General features: G+C 41.8%; 2 protein-coding genes across 5 annotated transcripts in view; both read right to left on the reverse strand.

The window, feature by feature from the left end:
- Positions 1 to 4,671, reverse strand: part of LOC137225280 (cell cycle control protein 50C-like) — a 30,084-nt gene extending 25,413 nt beyond the window's left edge. Inside the window, exons 1-2 of the mRNA XM_067739114.1 lie at positions 4,545 to 4,671; positions 3,342 to 3,540 (exon numbers count right to left, since the gene is read on the reverse strand). Of these exons, the coding sequence (XP_067595215.1) occupies positions 3,342 to 3,533 (192 nt within the window). The 5' untranslated portion in view covers positions 3,534 to 3,540; positions 4,545 to 4,671. The remainder of the gene's footprint in view (positions 1 to 3,341; positions 3,541 to 4,544) is intronic.
- A 1,699-nt stretch (positions 4,672 to 6,370) lies between these two features.
- CMSS1 (cms1 ribosomal small subunit homolog) overlaps positions 6,371 to 16,892 on the reverse strand; it is a 382,923-nt gene continuing 372,401 nt past the window's right edge. For all 4 annotated transcript variants that reach the window (XM_067739122.1, XM_067739123.1, XM_067739125.1 and 1 more), the window contains 4 exons: positions 15,334 to 15,394; positions 14,792 to 14,879; positions 9,061 to 9,149; positions 6,371 to 6,667 (listed from right to left, as the gene is read on the reverse strand). In XM_067739122.1, coding sequence (XP_067595223.1) covers positions 6,584 to 6,667; positions 9,061 to 9,149; positions 14,792 to 14,879; positions 15,334 to 15,394 — 322 coding nt within the window. In that variant the 3' untranslated portion in view covers positions 6,371 to 6,583. The remainder of the gene's footprint in view (positions 6,668 to 9,060; positions 9,150 to 14,791; positions 14,880 to 15,333; positions 15,395 to 16,892) is intronic.

Consider the following 16,892-nt stretch of genomic DNA (forward strand, 5'->3'; position numbering starts at 1 on the left):
TTATGGGAAAGTCACTTCACTGTTTTTCCATTTTATTGTATGGAAAATATTTATACTAGTGAATTATTCTACATGGTATCTAGAGGAAGTTTTTAAAAATGACCAAACATAGAAAAAAAAATGTTTCCAAAATGTAGAGTTATCGATGTATGTGAAGCAATTGTTTTTAAAATGTTGTTATATTATTTTTTAAAGTTAAGTTCTGTGCAAAATGGTATAAGTGGACTCTTTAAAAAAGGGTAGTGGGTCCCGAATGGGCAAATCCTGTGAGCTCTGGCTCAAGGACTCAGTTATGTGAAGACGGAGCTGGAAGGAGAGCGGGGAAGGGGGGCTCAGAGAGAGGCCACGAGGCTGTGCATTTCCCTTCCGCTCTAGGAAACACTCATCTCAGGCTCCCAGCGGTGGTTGTGAGGTCCTGCTGGTCGCTGCTGCTTTTTCCTCACTGTGTTGAGGAGTCATTAGAAAAGTCTGGGAATGGGAAAGGAACAGGGAAGCAAGGGACTGGCTTTCTCTTCAGTCAATTGCCAATGGGATTTTAGATTCTTTGGGAGAGAAGAGCAACAAGAAAGAAAGAAGGAATTTTCAATGCTTGCAAAGCCACTGGGTGTTTGGAAGTCAAAGAGGTAAAGTGTGGATACTAAATTAAAGATTAGCCAAAAGGCTACTTAATTGTACTTAGATGCTTATATTTACTTAAATCATTCTTTAAGTATGCAGCAAGACTTGAACAGTTTTTTTAAAAAATGCTGATGCCTTTTCTGTTAGTGACACTGCATTCTAATTTTTTAAAAGCATTGAAGGACAGGGCTGTACCTAATTGAGACCTACCAATAGCACACTGAACTGTGACTGAGGAAACGGCTGCTAGTTCAGCCAGTCTCTGATCCTGAGTTCCAGGGCCCACATTTTGTTCATCAGCATCATTTTGGCTAGCAATTAATTGATTTGTGAAGTCATTTTAGTAGTATACACAAATCCATGGATTCTTGAGAGAGTTCTATCAATGCTGAATTAGAAAAAAATGTCTTTCATGATCAAGTAATTTTTGAGTAGATGATATCCAAGGTGCTTTCTAGCTCTAAACATTTTATGAGGGAAACATGCCTTTGATCTACTGTCTGCTTTTGCTGCTCAAACCTATAGCTCTAAAATGACAGCAAAGATCATAGTCTGGTCCTCACAGAATTTTGGAAAGGCAGGAATTATCATTCTTGCTTAAAGTAAACTGCAAAAAGGGCACATTTTCGGTGTGCCCCAGGGCTAAGTGAGAAGAGGAAAGCCAGCTCCGAGCTCTTCTACTAGGTGTGTGTTGACCACACTGGCCTGGGATACATCTTATACATCCTGATACATCCTGATACTCAGGATCAGAGACTGGCTGAACTAGCGCCCGTTTCCTCAGTCACAGTTCAGTGTGCTATTGGTAGGTCTCCATTAGGTACAGCCCTGTTCTTCAATGCTTTTAAAAAATTAGAATGCAGTGTCATTAACAGAAAAAGCATCAGTATTTTTTAAAATAACCGTTCAAGTCTTGCTGCATACTTAAAGAATGATTTAAGTAAATATAAGCATCTAAGTACATTCACCTTACCACCCATTACAACAAAACACTTCCATTGCAAAAGAGGATCGGTCTCTATGGGTGGTTTCTGATTTTCCTGTATAAAAGCAAAGTGTTAGAAACGGTCCTCTCTGAAGTGGCTTAAAAGAAAAGTCAATTGGAAAATCCCCTTAACATCATGATAAAATCATTCTGTTGAAAGCTGTTTGCAGAGTGGCCTTGGCCAACCATGGAGTGAGGTTCTCCTCACACCGCTAAGGTGACATCATTCAGCAATTGCTGTCTCTTAATGGAGGCTGCACTTCAAAGAGGGTGGGGATGGGTGCCCAGAAGGGAGGAAGCTGGAAGGACATGGGAAGGGGAGGAGAAGAACCAGAAAGAAAGGGGTTGGTGAAGGAGAAAATAGAACAGTAAACAGGATGAACTTTATGGAAATGAATATCAACCTTGTAAGCCAATTACTTTGCTCTCGCCTTCAACAAGGCAAGTTTACTTCCCTCCTGCCATTTTGCCTTTTTCACTTGGTGGGGCCTGGTGGTTTACATTACCACCCTGGAGGACTCAAGAGGACTTAGGGGCACCTGCCAGGAGCTGGGGGGTGGGGTACAGAAAACTTCAGTGGAAAGGCAAGAGAGCAGTGTGTGTTGGTAGGAGGAGTGGGACCTAAAATGCAATTTTCTTCTTTGAAGTCCTCGCTATTTGCCATAATCCATTCTTTGAGTAAGTGTGTGCCTGTTATGCACTGGCAACGTGCAAGGAAGGGGCTGTGGATATGGCAAACAAGCCAGCCGTGGCTGAGCTCTCTGTTCTTAGCACACACTACCTTACTTACTCTATCGTTAGGTCGTTGAGGATGGAGTTCAACTCTTACAAACCTTACTCATCTACACACCCAGAAGGACTCTGAGCACCTTCAGACACTCATGAACGTTAAATCAGGGTTGACAGACTTGGCCTTCATGGTAATTTTGCCACTCGCCTATGCGGGGAGAGGGAATACATGAGCTTTTCATGGCTGCCTTCAGAGTGGAGGTCATACGGTCTGGGATGTCGCATAACCTGCTGAGCTGATTTGCATGAAACATGTACTTAATTTATTAGACCAAATGTGGGCATGGCCTCAGACCAGATCTGAGCTCCCCCTCCCCAGACCAGCTACGGGGCTCCTCATCCTCCAACAGCTTGTTGTCAAATCGGCAAAAGGCTTGTAACTGAGGGGTTCACTGCTCAACTTCCACTTTTCTCACTCTGAGTAGAACTTGGTTTATTTTGCTAAGTATCCTTCAGAGGCCAGAAAGATTTGTGTTCTTGCCTTTCCCGGATTAAAGCGATGATCTCAGACGGAATTTATTTGCAAAGGGAAAGACACAATGCTTGAAAGTGGGGCAAAATTAAGACCTATATCTTTGGCTCTTGGCTCTTTTTATCGATATGATTCACGGGTCCCTGGCAGTCATTTGGTCTTGCCTCTCCTCCCGCCTCTACCAGTCACTTGCTCGGTACTCTGCCAGCATAAAAAGCTCCTGACTTTGCCAGGCCCCTGTAAACAAAGGTGGCTGAACTGACCAGTGTGAGAGTAATTGTCCTCAAGAGGGAGAAGGGATGAACAAAGCCACCACATAGAGGCTCTTTCACCATCTGCACCTGCCAGCTGAAAAAGGGATGCTCCAGTCTCATCTGCTTCCCTGTTGGGGGGCTGGGTTCTCAAACTGACCACTCTTTATAGTCCGAAAGCTGAAAATTCTTAGAAATTGCATCCAAAAAGTGAGATGGGACACACCTCTACTTCCTTGATGGTCTTTGCAGACAACAGAAGGATGACGCCCACTCCAAGGCAGAACACGCCTGTGGCAAAAAAGCCGGAGAGGATTTTGTTGGCTGAGAGCTGTAGCCGGTAGGCGGGCAACTGCTGCTGCTTCACGGCACTGTTGTCTGGCAATCTGGACTGGCAGTCCTGGGATTTCCTCTTCATTGTGGTTCTGCGGGTGACCCAGATATACTTTTGAGACATTTATAACATTACTGCTCAGAGTAATACCACATAATGGTAATATTGAGAATTACATGAATCTTCCTTTGCCCTCGCAAAGTCTTTCTGCTTTCTGGAATTATTTCTTAACCAGACCCGATTTCCACAGCTCCCTTCAATCAGCCATTGTTGGGTATGTTTTACGTAGGCCCAAAAAACTTGTTGTGCTAACTGCCATGCCTAGGAGGAAGAGTCTCCAGCAGGTCTGTATAAACCAACATCTGGCAACATTGGGAAGCAGTTACAACGGGCTATTTCTGGGACGTGGTGGCTAATTCAGGGCAACCCTTCCTGAAAGGGCGAAAATGGATTTATCCTTAAGAACTTGCCCAAATCCTTCAAGATTAAATACAAATAATAGAAGTGAGTGCTGTCAGCTTTTCCCAAATGTGGCTGTCCCTTAACGTGAATATAAACTAAGTTGGGAAAATGCTCTCAGATTACAGCTAACTTTGCTCTTTGTGATAATGAGGAAGGGAGAAGCAAACAGGGATTGCAGAACACAGATGACTAATCTCAGTAGTTTCCAATTTTTTCATCCATAAGAAAGGCTCTGGCAGAAAGCGTAGATGAAAAACATCTCCTCCTAACCTTTCCTCAAGCACGCGCTTTGAAGTACCCCAAATGATGCAAGAGAAAGGAAGAGCAAAATAGATAATCACTTAAATGTTCAATATTCCCATATGGTATTATTGGGTTTTTTTTTTCACTTATTAGAAATCCACTAACATCATTTTCATTACGCTATTAATAATTACTTCCTCCTCAAGATGCATTTAAGATGTAGAATTAGGATTTAAAAAGAATTAGGTAGCATGTGAGTTTCTAATTTTCTTTTTTCTATTAACATTCGGCAGAGAAGCCATATGTTGGACTATTTTTGTATTAAAGAAGACAATAACTTTGGCAAATCTACCTAGTTTAAAAGAATACAAAACAAATGCAATTACTTACACTGGGAGGTTTCCAATTCAGAGTCAAAGCTTTCCCTTGCAAAACTGGAAAAAAAGCAGTACACCCATGGGGACTTTTCAGCAAGCCATTTGAATCTGGCTTGGAGGTGGTGACGAGTATGGCTGTTGGTATCAGACAGATCTGTGTGAGAAGACGGCAGTGAACACTCGGAGTTCATATCTACTATTTGTTTTATTAAATAAGCATGGTCAAGAACTTGAGTTTAAAAGGCAGTAACAGCCTGTGAGATTAGATTATGTGTGCAGAGTTGGCCTACAAAATATTGGGTATGTTTGCAATCTAGGTACTTGTTCCAACTTTGGGTGTGATTATAGTACATACGTAACACCTACCAGAAGGGTCATTACAGTAACAAATCAAGAACAGTATTTCTTAGGCTTTTTATAAAACAACAAAACCAACCTAACCAAAATCCCAAACTAAAAGGTGCTTCACAGGAGTATATTAGGGTTTTCCGGAGAAACAGAACCAACAGATCTAAATGTATATATAGATCTATCATAAAGAATTGGCTCACGTGATTACGGAGGAGGCTGGCAAGTCCAAAATCTGCAGAGCTGATGTTCCTCCAGTTTGAGTTTGAAGGCCAAAAGCTGCCATAGAACCAGGAAGAGCCGATGTCACAGTTTGAAGGTCATCAGGCAGGATGAGCCGATGTTTCAGTTGGAAGGCAGAATTCTCTCTTACTTGGGGGAGGGTCAGCCCCCAAAGGGCTAAGTTTAGCTATAGCTTGAATGAATTCTCATGCTGTGGTGGCTTTCTTTCTTTTTCCTGTAACTTGTTGAGCTTGAGCCAGAGTCCTGCAGGATGGAACGTGTTCCCTTATCCTTTGAATCCCCGTGTGTGGCTTCTAGCCCACAGAGGTGCACAAATAGCAAGTCGCTGGTGTGTGGAAGCATGTGATTTGCCAGAGTGTGATGTGCTACACTGCTGGACTCCTTTAACATTTCACAATATTTGAATGTGGAACTTCATATACCAGTAGTGGCAACTGTTTGCTTTATTATCTCCTTTGTTATATATGCCCGACTCCCCAGATAGATAACCATGGTGTCCTGAAGTGAATACAGGAAATCTGGGTTTGACTTCTTCTTCTGCTACTTAAAGTAGTGTGTGTCCTTTCTGAGATTCAGTTTAATCATCTGTAAAATATAAAGACGTTTCCTCCAGAACTATTTTAATGATTAACTGTGACAGACTATATATATTCTTCTTAGGAAACTTATATGCAATGTGGGATCCTTCACTGGATCCTGGAATAGAAAAAGGACATCAGTGGTAAAACTGGTATAATCCAAATAAAGTCTGTAGTTTAGTTAATTGTATTGTACCCATGTTGATTTCTTAGTTTTGATAACTGTACTATAGTTATACAAGATCTTAACATTGGGGGATGCTAGGGGAAGGGAATATGGAAATTCTTTATACTATTTTTGCAACTTTTCTGTAAGTGTGAAATTATCTCAAAACAAAGAATTAAATAAATGAATAAGACAGTTGTAGTTACACTGTTGTCTTTTATTTGTTTACAAAGTGCCACATATCCTTGCAGCTCTTTCCACCAGTAGTACCACTGCCACCCTTCACACTGGGACTAGGCATCACAGTTTCAAATCTGTTCCACACATACCATCTCATGAAATCCTCAGCAATCCTGCAAGATAGTATTCCCATTTCACAGTTGATGAAACAGGCTCAGAGAGGGAAGGGGCTTGCCTGAGGCTGCCCAGATGCTCTTTCCCTTGCTTGTACAGTCACATCAGAAGCCAGTTGGTGAAAGAAAAACTCAGTCTGCTTAACAAAAATCACACACAAGCCAGTGATACTTTATTATACAAGGGAGTTGGCAAAGGACACATTCATTTTTGTAAAAGAATCCCCACCTAAGATTTCCAGTGATCCATCTGGTGATACAATCAATTTAATAAAACAATAGCTGATATTTACCAACTGCTTGCAATGGGCCAGAGCCATGCAAATCCCACCACGAAAACAGGAATTTTCATTAGGACCCAGACTTAGAAAAGGCCCAGCTTCAAAGATTCTGACTTGCATAGGCTGAGGACTCCCATTTCCAAAATTTCAAAAACCTCCTTTCTTATCTAAGTGAGAGAAAAGAAAAAAAAGTTTAAGATCAAGAAAAGATGGTCTTGGTGAATAAATTCAACCAATCTGGAGTCCCTGGTATTTATGCAGCTGTTATGGCCAGAATCAGGAAGAGCAAAACCTGCATTTTATTCAGAGTTGAAATATTTACGTAAGTAAAGGAAGCGGTACTATATAAGACATCAATTTCATTAAGATGTCCTTTTGTTTGTACAACATTCAACATAAAATCTCACAGAAAAATCTTTTTCAAGATATTCAAAGTGTGCCTATAGACTATAAACAATATTTTAATGCAGGATAACTGTTAATAATGACATCATCACAATAAAAATAAGTATGGGTTAAAATGTTTTTCTTGAATACTATTTCTCCCTCATTATTATAATTAGAAAACTAGTGATGGTTGTTTACTCAGGTTTAACATTATAACTGAAATAATCAAATATGACCTCATGTGCCTGACATCAAGTTGGTTAAACTAGTTTTAAAAAAACAGTCAGGGGGGCTTCCCTGGTGGTGCAGTGGTTAAGAATCTGCCTGCTGATGCAGGGACATGGGTTCGAGCCCTGGTCCGGGAAATTCCCACATGTTGTGGAGCAACTGGGCCCATGTGCCACAACTACTGAGCCTGCACTCTAGAGCCCGCGAGCCACAACTACTGAGCACTTGTGCCACAACTACTTTAGCCCGTGCGCCTAGAGCCTGTGCTCCACAAGAGAAGTCACCGCAATGAGAAGCCCACGCACCGCAACAAAGAGTAGCCCCTGCTCGCCGCAACTAGAGAAAGCCCGCAGGCAGCAACGAAGACCCAACGCAGCCAAAAATAAATAAATTTATTAAAAAAAACCAACAACAACAGTTCAGGAGACTGTGTATGTGTGTGTGTGTGTGTGTGTGTGTGTGTGTGTGTGTGTATGTGTGTGTGCAGGGAAGTGAGAAAATGGTTTTTAGCTTAACTCGCCAGTCAATTATAATCAGGTTTGGTCATTCTGAGGATATAGTTTTATACAGTAAATTAATTCATTCAACATGTTTGGAGGAATGATTGCAAGCTTCTTTGATAGTTACTGCCGTGATTTATTTCTGGCTGGTGACTGGCAGCCATGTTTATTACTGCACAACCCTATTCTCTCCAATAGCTACTTCTAAGCATCAGGCTAGATTGAAAGATTAGTCAGATGATAACATGGTAGGTGGCAAATCAATTTTTCTTTCTTTGTTTTTTAAATTTAAATTTAATTTTTTTTGCGGTACGCGGGCCTCTCACTGTTGTGGCCTCTCCCCTTGCGGAGCACAGGCTCTGGACGCACAGGCTCAGCGGCCATGGCTCACGGGCCTAGCTGCTCCGCGGCATGTGGGATCTTCCCGGACCGGGGCATGAACCCGTGTCCCCTGCATCAGCAGGCGGACTCTCAACCACTGCGCCACCAGGGAAGCCCTTTAATTATTTTTTAAAATCTATTTTTGGCTGCGTTGGGTCTTTGTTGCTGCATGTGGGCTTTCTCCAGTTGCGGCCAGCGCGGGTACTCTTCGTTGTGGTGCACAGGCTTCTCACTGCTGTGGCTTCTCTTGTTGTGGAGAATGGGCTCTAGGTGCGCGGGCTTCCATAGTTGCAGCATGCGAGCTCAGTAGTTGCAGCACGCGGGCCCTAGAGTGCGTGGGCTTCAGTAGTTGTGGTGCACGGGCTTAGTTGCTCCGCGGCATGTGAGATCTTCCCAGACCAGGGCTCGAACCCGTGTCCCCTGCACTGGCAGGCAGATTCTCAACCACTGTGCCACCAGGGAAGTCCCTCAATTTTTCACATTATGATGATAATGGATTACTTTCATAAATATATAATGAGCTAATGCTGTTCCTATTCAGTATTCAATCGGTTTTAATCCATTGAGACATCAAAAAAATTTCCCCACTCCCCAAAACCAAAATAGCCCTCTAATTTAAGTAAGTGGGTTTTTGGGTACGTGGAGATGAAGGCAATGAGGCAAGTTTGTGCTCCCCCACCTCCAAGTACATATTTATAAGGATGAAAAGGCAAAGACGATTGTGTCTCTAAAACAAGGCACAGGGAAATACACCAAGTCCTCTAGATCTTCCTGTTTCTCAAAGATGCGGTATAGATGTGGTCCCCAGTGGGGCAGAGGCCACTGGTCATTTAATGAAGAAAAAAAGCTGATTCCTATAAAACACATGGAAAGGATACAGTTATGTGTAAGGGGTGAGATGGTCTCTATAATTGTAGTTACTTCAGAGTTAAAAGAAATAATTTCAAAGGCCAGAGTGTGCTGGTTCCCCATGTCAAAGACTTTACTGCTGTGTTTGAACTCAAGTTCAGATTGAAAAAAAAAAAAGATTAAAGGCAATTGCTGGATTGCTAGTTATATGGTACCTCGGGAATGTCCATCATCCTTCTCAACTTCTGATCTCTCCAATTCCAGTCAAAAACCAGAAACTTTAAGGGGTTCAAATTAAGGCCACCTGAAAGAGACAGGGAGAGAGTTGCTACATTAAAGAACTTATGACATAAGCTTATTAAAATGATTTTTTATTCCTCTGGTTGCTTTTTTGCCTCATTTGCTCTTTTTTCCCCCAGTAACTAATCTCTGCACATTAAGTGCTGTCCCTGTCTGATGGAAAACAAATGCAGCACTCAGAGACTTACTCTCCTTACAATCTTATCACTGATTCTCAGCGAAGCAGGGAAGCTGCTCTTGCTAAGCTCGTGAAATGCTCAAGTTCTGGCAAAGAATCAATCCCAAGCCTCCATTTCATGAAGCCCCAGAGGGTAAAGTGTCATTCCCGACAGGGATTTGATAAGACGTATCCTTGCAATTTGGGATAGTGACCCTTCAGAGGAGTTGAGTCCAACAGAGTCTGCGTGACTCTGAAGAGGTGAGTCGGCAGAAGGATGTGGACAGGGTTGGGAGGTTAATTTCAGGCAAAAAGGAAAGTTAAGATGAATGGGCTCTATTCAAAGCCTGCTATCCTTTGAGGAGACTGGTAAACCACTTAAGGACTCATTCCTGCTGTCTTCCTGTGTATCTAGAGACAATTATGGAGTGTGGGGCTGGAGGGGACCTCAGGGGTTGTCTGTTCCTCAGAGGTCTCAGAGTTGGGCAGTTAGTTTTTCCCATTCTACACGTTCTGCCCACTGCCCCAAGCTATCACACCTGGAAACATAATGAAGCCTTCTTTTATCCTTCAGCACTTCCCCTCAATATTGGCTATTTCAATAATTTCCCCTCTGCCCTAAAGACTTTTTCATGCTTCTTATAACTACGATGCCTCTTATTTAGAACTCTCTCTGTAAATTAAAAATGATGGAAATTAAGAAAGACAATGGGTTGATAGTGTTCCCTTAAAAATAATTGACTGCTGGGCTCCCCTGGTGGCGCAGTGGTTGAGAGTCCGCCTGCCGATGCAGGGGACACGGGTTCGTGCCCCGGTCCGGGAGGATCCCACATGCCACGCAGCGGCTAGGCCCGTGAGCCATGGCCGCTAAGCCTGCGCATCTGGAGCCTGTGCTCTGCAGCGGGAGAGGCCACAACAGTGAGAGGCCCACGTACCGCACAAAAACCCCCAAAAACAAAAACAAACAAACAAAAATAATTGACTGCTGATGGGACAGCAAACAGGTACAGCCTCTCTGGAAGGCAACTGGACATTATATAATAGGAGCTTTAAAATGCTTACTGTTTGATAAAATAATTCTCCTTCTCTGACCTATCCCAATAAAACACCAGAAACTTAAGCATAGTTACTTATAAAGATGATCACTGTGCATTACTTATAATAGCAAAACAAATTAGAAACAACCCAAATATCCTACCATAATAGAATTGCTAAACACCAATATAACTTGGGGTCAATATCCAAAATATGTAAAGAACTCATACAACTCAAGGTCAAAAAACCAAATGATTTGGGGCCTCCCTGGTGGCGCAGTGGTGGAGAGTCTGCCTGCCGATGCAGGGGACGTGGGTTCGTGCCCCAGTCCGGGAAGATCCCACATGCCGTGGAGCGGCTAGGCCCGTGAGCCATGGCCGCTGAGCCTGCGCGTCCGGAGCCTGTGCTCCGCAACAGAAGAGGCCATAACAGTGAGAGGCCCGCGTACCGCAAAAAACAAACCCCCCCCCCAAACCCCAAATGATTTGATTTAAAAATGGGTGGAGGAACTGAATATACAGTTTTTCCAAAGGAGACATCCAAATGGCCAATAAGTACATGAAAAGGAGCTCAACATCACTAATCATCAGGGAAACACAAATCAAAACCACAATGAGTTATCACCTCATACCTGTTAGAATGACTGTTATCAAAAAGACAGGAAATAACAAGTACAGGCAAGGTTATAGAGAAAAAGGAACTTGTGTACTGCTGGTGGGATTGTAAATTTGTGCAGTCATTATGGAAAACAGTATAGAGGTTTCTCTAAAAATTAAAAATAGAACTACCCTATGATCCAGCAACTCCACTTCTGGGTATATATCCAAAGGAAATGAAATCACTGTCTTGAAAAGATATCTGTACCTCCCATGTTCACTGCTACATTACTTCCAAAAGCCAAGATTTGGAAACAACCTAAGTGTCCATTGACAAATGAATATATAAAGAATATGTCACACACACACACACATACACACACACACACACACAAACACAGCAATATTATTCAGCCATAAAAAAGAAGAAAATCCTGCCACTTGTGACAACGTGGAGGGACCTTGACAGCATTATACTAAGTGAAATTAAGTCAGATAGAGAAAGACAAATACTGTATGATCTTACATATATGTGGAATCTAAAAAAAAACAAAAAACAAAAATGAACTCATAGGTACAGAGAACAGATTGGTGCTGGGTGCCAGAGGTAAGAGGTGGGAGAAATAGATGAAGGTGGTCAAAAGGTAAAAACTTCCAGTTATAAGATAAATAAGTGCTGGGGATGTAAAGTACAGCATGGTGAGTATAGTTAACAATGCTGTACTGTATATGTGAAAGTTGCTAAGACAGTAGATCCTAAAAGTTCTCATGACAAGAAAAAAAACTGTAACGATATGAAGTGACTGGTGTTAACTAAACGTACTGTAGTAATCACTTTACACATCACATATACCAAATCATGTTGTACACCTTGGCCAATACAATGTTATATGTCAATTATATCTCAACAAAACTGGAAAAAAACTCAATAGAATATTATGCAGCCATTAAAAATGAAAAATTAAAACTATTTCATGACAAGCAAAGTTCTCATGGGATATATTAAGTAGAGAAGACAGGTTATAAAGTTATGATATGCAATATGATCTCCATTTATAAAAAATATAGATAAATGCATAGAAAAAAGACTGAAAGGAAATATATTTAATATTAACTAACAAGACATTACCTCTAAAGTGACCTATTTTCTTTTCTGTACCTTTTTGCATTTTACAAGGGCTCTTATAATTAGAAAATCCCTTTCCTTATTAAATAAAACAATAGAATTCTGTCTGTAAGTGTACTGATCCCAAGGTTATGGAATATCTTTTGATGTTCGGAAACTCTCCTTAATATATCATATATATAAACATCTTAAGTCATAAACAGCTACATAAAATGAGTTATGTGCCATTTGTCTTGCTTTGTTATACTTTCAGTTTTTGGAGTGCTGGAATTGTTCTCTTTAAACACTTTGTATGTAGCCTAACATCTGTAGTCAATGAATATTAAACCATTCATCCAATCAGAATCAGAAGAGCTATTTTCATTAGTATTATAAATAAATCAACAGCTCCTTAAATGATTTTTCCACTCCTTAGATGAAATAAGCTTTCACAGTGAGTTTTCAAAACTCTGTAGAAATATAATTTCAACAGTCTGGGCAGCTTCGTTCTCTCTCTCTCTCTCTCTTTTAAATATTAAATATGGAGAAGAGTGGCCCTGTTGCCTGGGGGACCTGGCGACACATACAAAACATGTGGAATCCAGGAAGGGGAGAGGTGAGTCTTTGGCTAAGAGCTGTGGGAGAGGGAGGGCGCATCCCTGGCCTCCCAGCTGCCCAGCCAATCTCTCCCACCTCCGCGTCTCATGGATGGACTATGAGCACCTCTCACCTGCGCCTTCGCTTCCAATACCCTCCTAGGGCCACAAGACAAAAATCCAGCCAATCACTGTGCAAGGGCCTTCCTCCAAAATCTGACTTTCTTTCCAACTGAAGCACAGGCTACCACAGCCCACGAAGTCTCCAACCAAGAAAGGTGGTCTCTTTAATAAAAGTAATAACTAGTATTTGTTGAGTTCTTAAGGTGTAACACTAACTGTGTTTAGCTTTTTATTGGCATAACAATCCTTTGAGGTAGGTGCTATTACTATCTCTGTCATTCAGATAAAGAAACAGTTTTAGAAAGGTTAAGAAACTTGCCAAGTCACAGAGCTGGTAAGCTGCTGGACCTGGGATTTGCATCCATAGATTTGAGTCTGTAATAGGGGCTCTTAACCTCAACATGTATTGACTACTTATTGTCTCCTTTGGATATACCCCATGTATCTGCCTGCCTGCTTTTGATTCAGCTGTTGTCCCATTCCTGAATGCTTTTCTCACATCTCCATACTTTAAAGTATATTAAAAAGATCCTATTTTAATCCTACCCATACTTCAAAGATCAGTTAAAGATCCTTTCCTCTGTAAAGACTTCCCTGCAGATTCAGCCACCATAACAATCTCTCCCTCATTTCAACTCCTGTAGGACTTAGAAGTACTTGTTCGGACCTTGGCATTTACTGCCTCATGTCGTCAGTCGCATCTTATGCACATTTATCTCTTCAATTGGATCAGGAGCTCCTGGAGGGGGAAAGGCTCTGGAACCAGGAAGGCCTAGAATGAGAGATCTTGGAAGGGGCTACATGACCCTCCAAGCTTCAGTTTTCTCTCATAAGAAAAAAGAATACTAGCCTGCAAGGATGCTATGAGTACTAAATGAGATCTGTGAGGGTGTCTAGCACAGCACTGAGTACAAGTAGGAACTCAAAAAATATTTGTTTCCCTTCCTTGCCTGGGGCTACCAAGTTTGCTACTTCCTTGTAATTGCACAGACCTCTGCATATAGTGTTTTCACTTACCCAAGGTTTTCATCTGGAGAGAAACACTAGTATTTTTAGCTCTTGTTTGCTTCCTTTCAAACGACCATCTCTATACTGAGATATTATATTGATGAACACATTACTTTTAGATATGTAAAAATCCAGGAATAGCTCCAGGCAGTTATAAAATAAAGTTGTTAAACAAGTAATTTGGAAATGAGTATTTAAAAGAAATCTTTAATCTGTCTGGCAGGTAAGGTAGAACATGTACTAAGATCATCAGCAGGTCAGCAGGTTTTTAGGCTACTGGCTTTGAGAAGGTCAACAAACTATAAAAACCCACTGGTGGGGCTTCCCTGGTGGTGCAGTGGTTGAGAGTCCGCCTGCCGATGCAGGGGACACGGGTTCGTGACCCGGTCCAGGAGGATCCCACATGCCGCGGAGCAGCTGGGCCCGTGAGCCATGGCCTCTGAGCCTGTGCTCCGCAATGGGAGAGGCCACAGCAGTGAGAGGCCCGCGTACCGCAAAAAAAAAAAAAAAAACAAAACCCATTGGTGGATGATGTCTGGAACACTTTCAGGGTAAAGCACTAAAAGAGAAACACATTCGCAAGAAGTATTCTAGAGTGCTTGTATTTCATCCATAGAAACTGCATTTTTGTTTCAACATATCTTCTATACCAGCCCTCAACTGGAATGGGAGTCTTGGGGAGCCGAGACTCAATTAAGTGAGAGGGAAATATTCAACACATTCAGCTATACAAATTCCAGAGGCTGCAAATCGGTAGAATAGATTGTGGACCCACTAAACTGCTTAAAGCAACTGGAATTTGAATGTATTTAGATGGGCATAAGTACCATAGTTTGCCACAGTCCTTATCATTCCCTATTGTACTACACCTGCTGGCTGGCTTTAGGGACTAAAGGCTAAGTTTCCAACTCCTGACTTAACACAGAGGTCTGATTTCACTACATCACACATGTGGTTTCCCAAACTCACATGGGTGTTAGGCAAACACTCAGCTCTGAGTAGGAGTATCACTACCTCTTTTCATACCTTGTTTAATGAGTTCTTTAATCCTCCCTGGAGTTCCTACACCCAGGTGTACCACACGCTTCTCCAGCAATTTTACCTGCTCCTGGACCTATTCCAAAATGGAAGAGAACAAAGAAAAGAAGAGTCATTGGAAAGTTCAATCATAGTCCAATTTAGAGCATTTAATCTAAAAGTTAAGAAAGTAAAAAAGCAAAAGGGGCTACTCTTGTTTAGGGTCAACTTCCAGGGCAAAGAAGGTTAACAGCAAGACAGAAGAGAATCTCCCCGGAAAACTGGTTAAGTCTCCAAAGAGTCCAGGGCTCAAACCTCAGCTTCTGTATGGAAACCTCAGAGCACAGAGGAGTAGTGACTGTTGTGGGAGCAGAGGCAGGAAACACAAAGAAAATCGGAACGGTCGTTCAATATGTTACAAAAGGAAGGCACCAAAGAACATGCTTCCTAAGGAGATACGGAAAAGAGGCTGAAGTGAAACAACTGAGGTCTGGAAGTGGCCCTTAAGGATCACTTCCACCCCCGACTAGGAACCACAGGCCCTTGCTTACCTTTATGTGTTTTGCGAATAATTTCACGACTTTGCTGTCTCCTCTGAATGCAGTCATTGACCTGATGAAAAGCAATAGATTTACGCAGAAGAAAAATCACTCATTCAGGGCCATGTGACATCTTAAGTATTACACCATATTTATTCAAAATAATACGCAATTTATGTGTGTCTATATGTACATATGTATGTGGATAGATACGCACACACAAAATTCTGATTTTCAGGTTAGTCCATCTCTGGAATGAAAGTGGGGTGGCCTTTAATCAGGCATGCATCTGGGTTGGCTTCTAAGTCTCAGGCACACGGTTAACTTTACTTAGGTTTCCTTGATTATTGAAACATGTGGATTTGCCCTTCACTTGTGTTAAAATGAAAACCACAGTCCCAAAATGGTGTCACTCATGCTAAAAGCCCATGATACCGAAACCCAGATTTAATACTTCATCTAACTGCAGTTTCAACTTTTCTGAGAAACGTAATCTTAATCAACCAGTCTGGAATCTCTGGTCAAGCACCAGTAAGGTAATCTGTCCTGTGGGCCCTTTCCATACCAGAGAGGAATATAAAACCCTTGCCATTTCCTTCTCCCGCAAAAGAAGATGTCCTGGCCTAAAAAGCAGTCTTTCTTTTCTTTTGTTAATGGCTCCATTGCTCCACCCTTTTTCCTTTTTTTTCTGGCTGCGCTGTGCAGCATGTGGGATCTTCGTTTCTGACCAGGGATCGGACCTGTGCCCCCTACATAGGGAGTGCAGAGTCTTAACCACTGGACGGCCAGGGAAGTCCCTCCACCCTTTCTCCTATTAAAAACTTCCATTTTGCACAACCCCTCGGAGTGCCCTTCTAGTTGCTGGCTGGGTGCTGCCTGATTCATGAATCATTGAGTTAAGCCAATGTGATCTTCAAATTTACTTGGTTGAATTTTGTTTTTTAACACCTGTAATACAAAAGTTCTGTATTTTAGGTCCCTGGCAGAGAATTTATCTTCAAACTCTGCAGTATAGTTCTCATAAAAAATTTGTTTGTGAGAAATATCTTAGCAGTGATGTCAGCCTGTGCTCTACAGAGCCCAAGGGCATGTACGAAGGTCTGTGTGTGGCTGCCCTGCAGGGACAGGGATAAGCTAGCAGGGAGAAGCAGGACGGCTTATGTCCTTCATTCACAGCAGCCCCCCTACTTTTATGGACTTTGCAGAGTGAGCTTATCTGTAAAATCTTATATGTGGAAATGCTTCGGGTATAAATGGGTATAAAATGGGTATAAAAGAACAATCTTCTAGTTGATGTTTGGGAATAGAATATGGGAATACTGCTCGGAATATTACTTTCCTTTTTATATCCTTAATATGCTTGAGAAATATTACCAACCAGTAGGAATAAATGAATTTACAAAATAGTGACTCATGCTACACACGTTCTGTTGCACTCGAGTCTGTACTTACACATGAGCTTTCTCCATGGCGAAGTTAACTAAGAAGACAATTTAGGGGACATATTTAACATAACTCATGGTTCTCAAGAGAACAGATATTCTTACAAAAGTTAGAATTATTCAATATTA

The sequence above is a fragment of the Pseudorca crassidens genome, chromosome 5 (assembly GCF_039906515.1).
Source record: "Pseudorca crassidens isolate mPseCra1 chromosome 5, mPseCra1.hap1, whole genome shotgun sequence".
NCBI lineage: Eukaryota > Metazoa > Chordata > Mammalia > Artiodactyla > Delphinidae > Pseudorca > Pseudorca crassidens.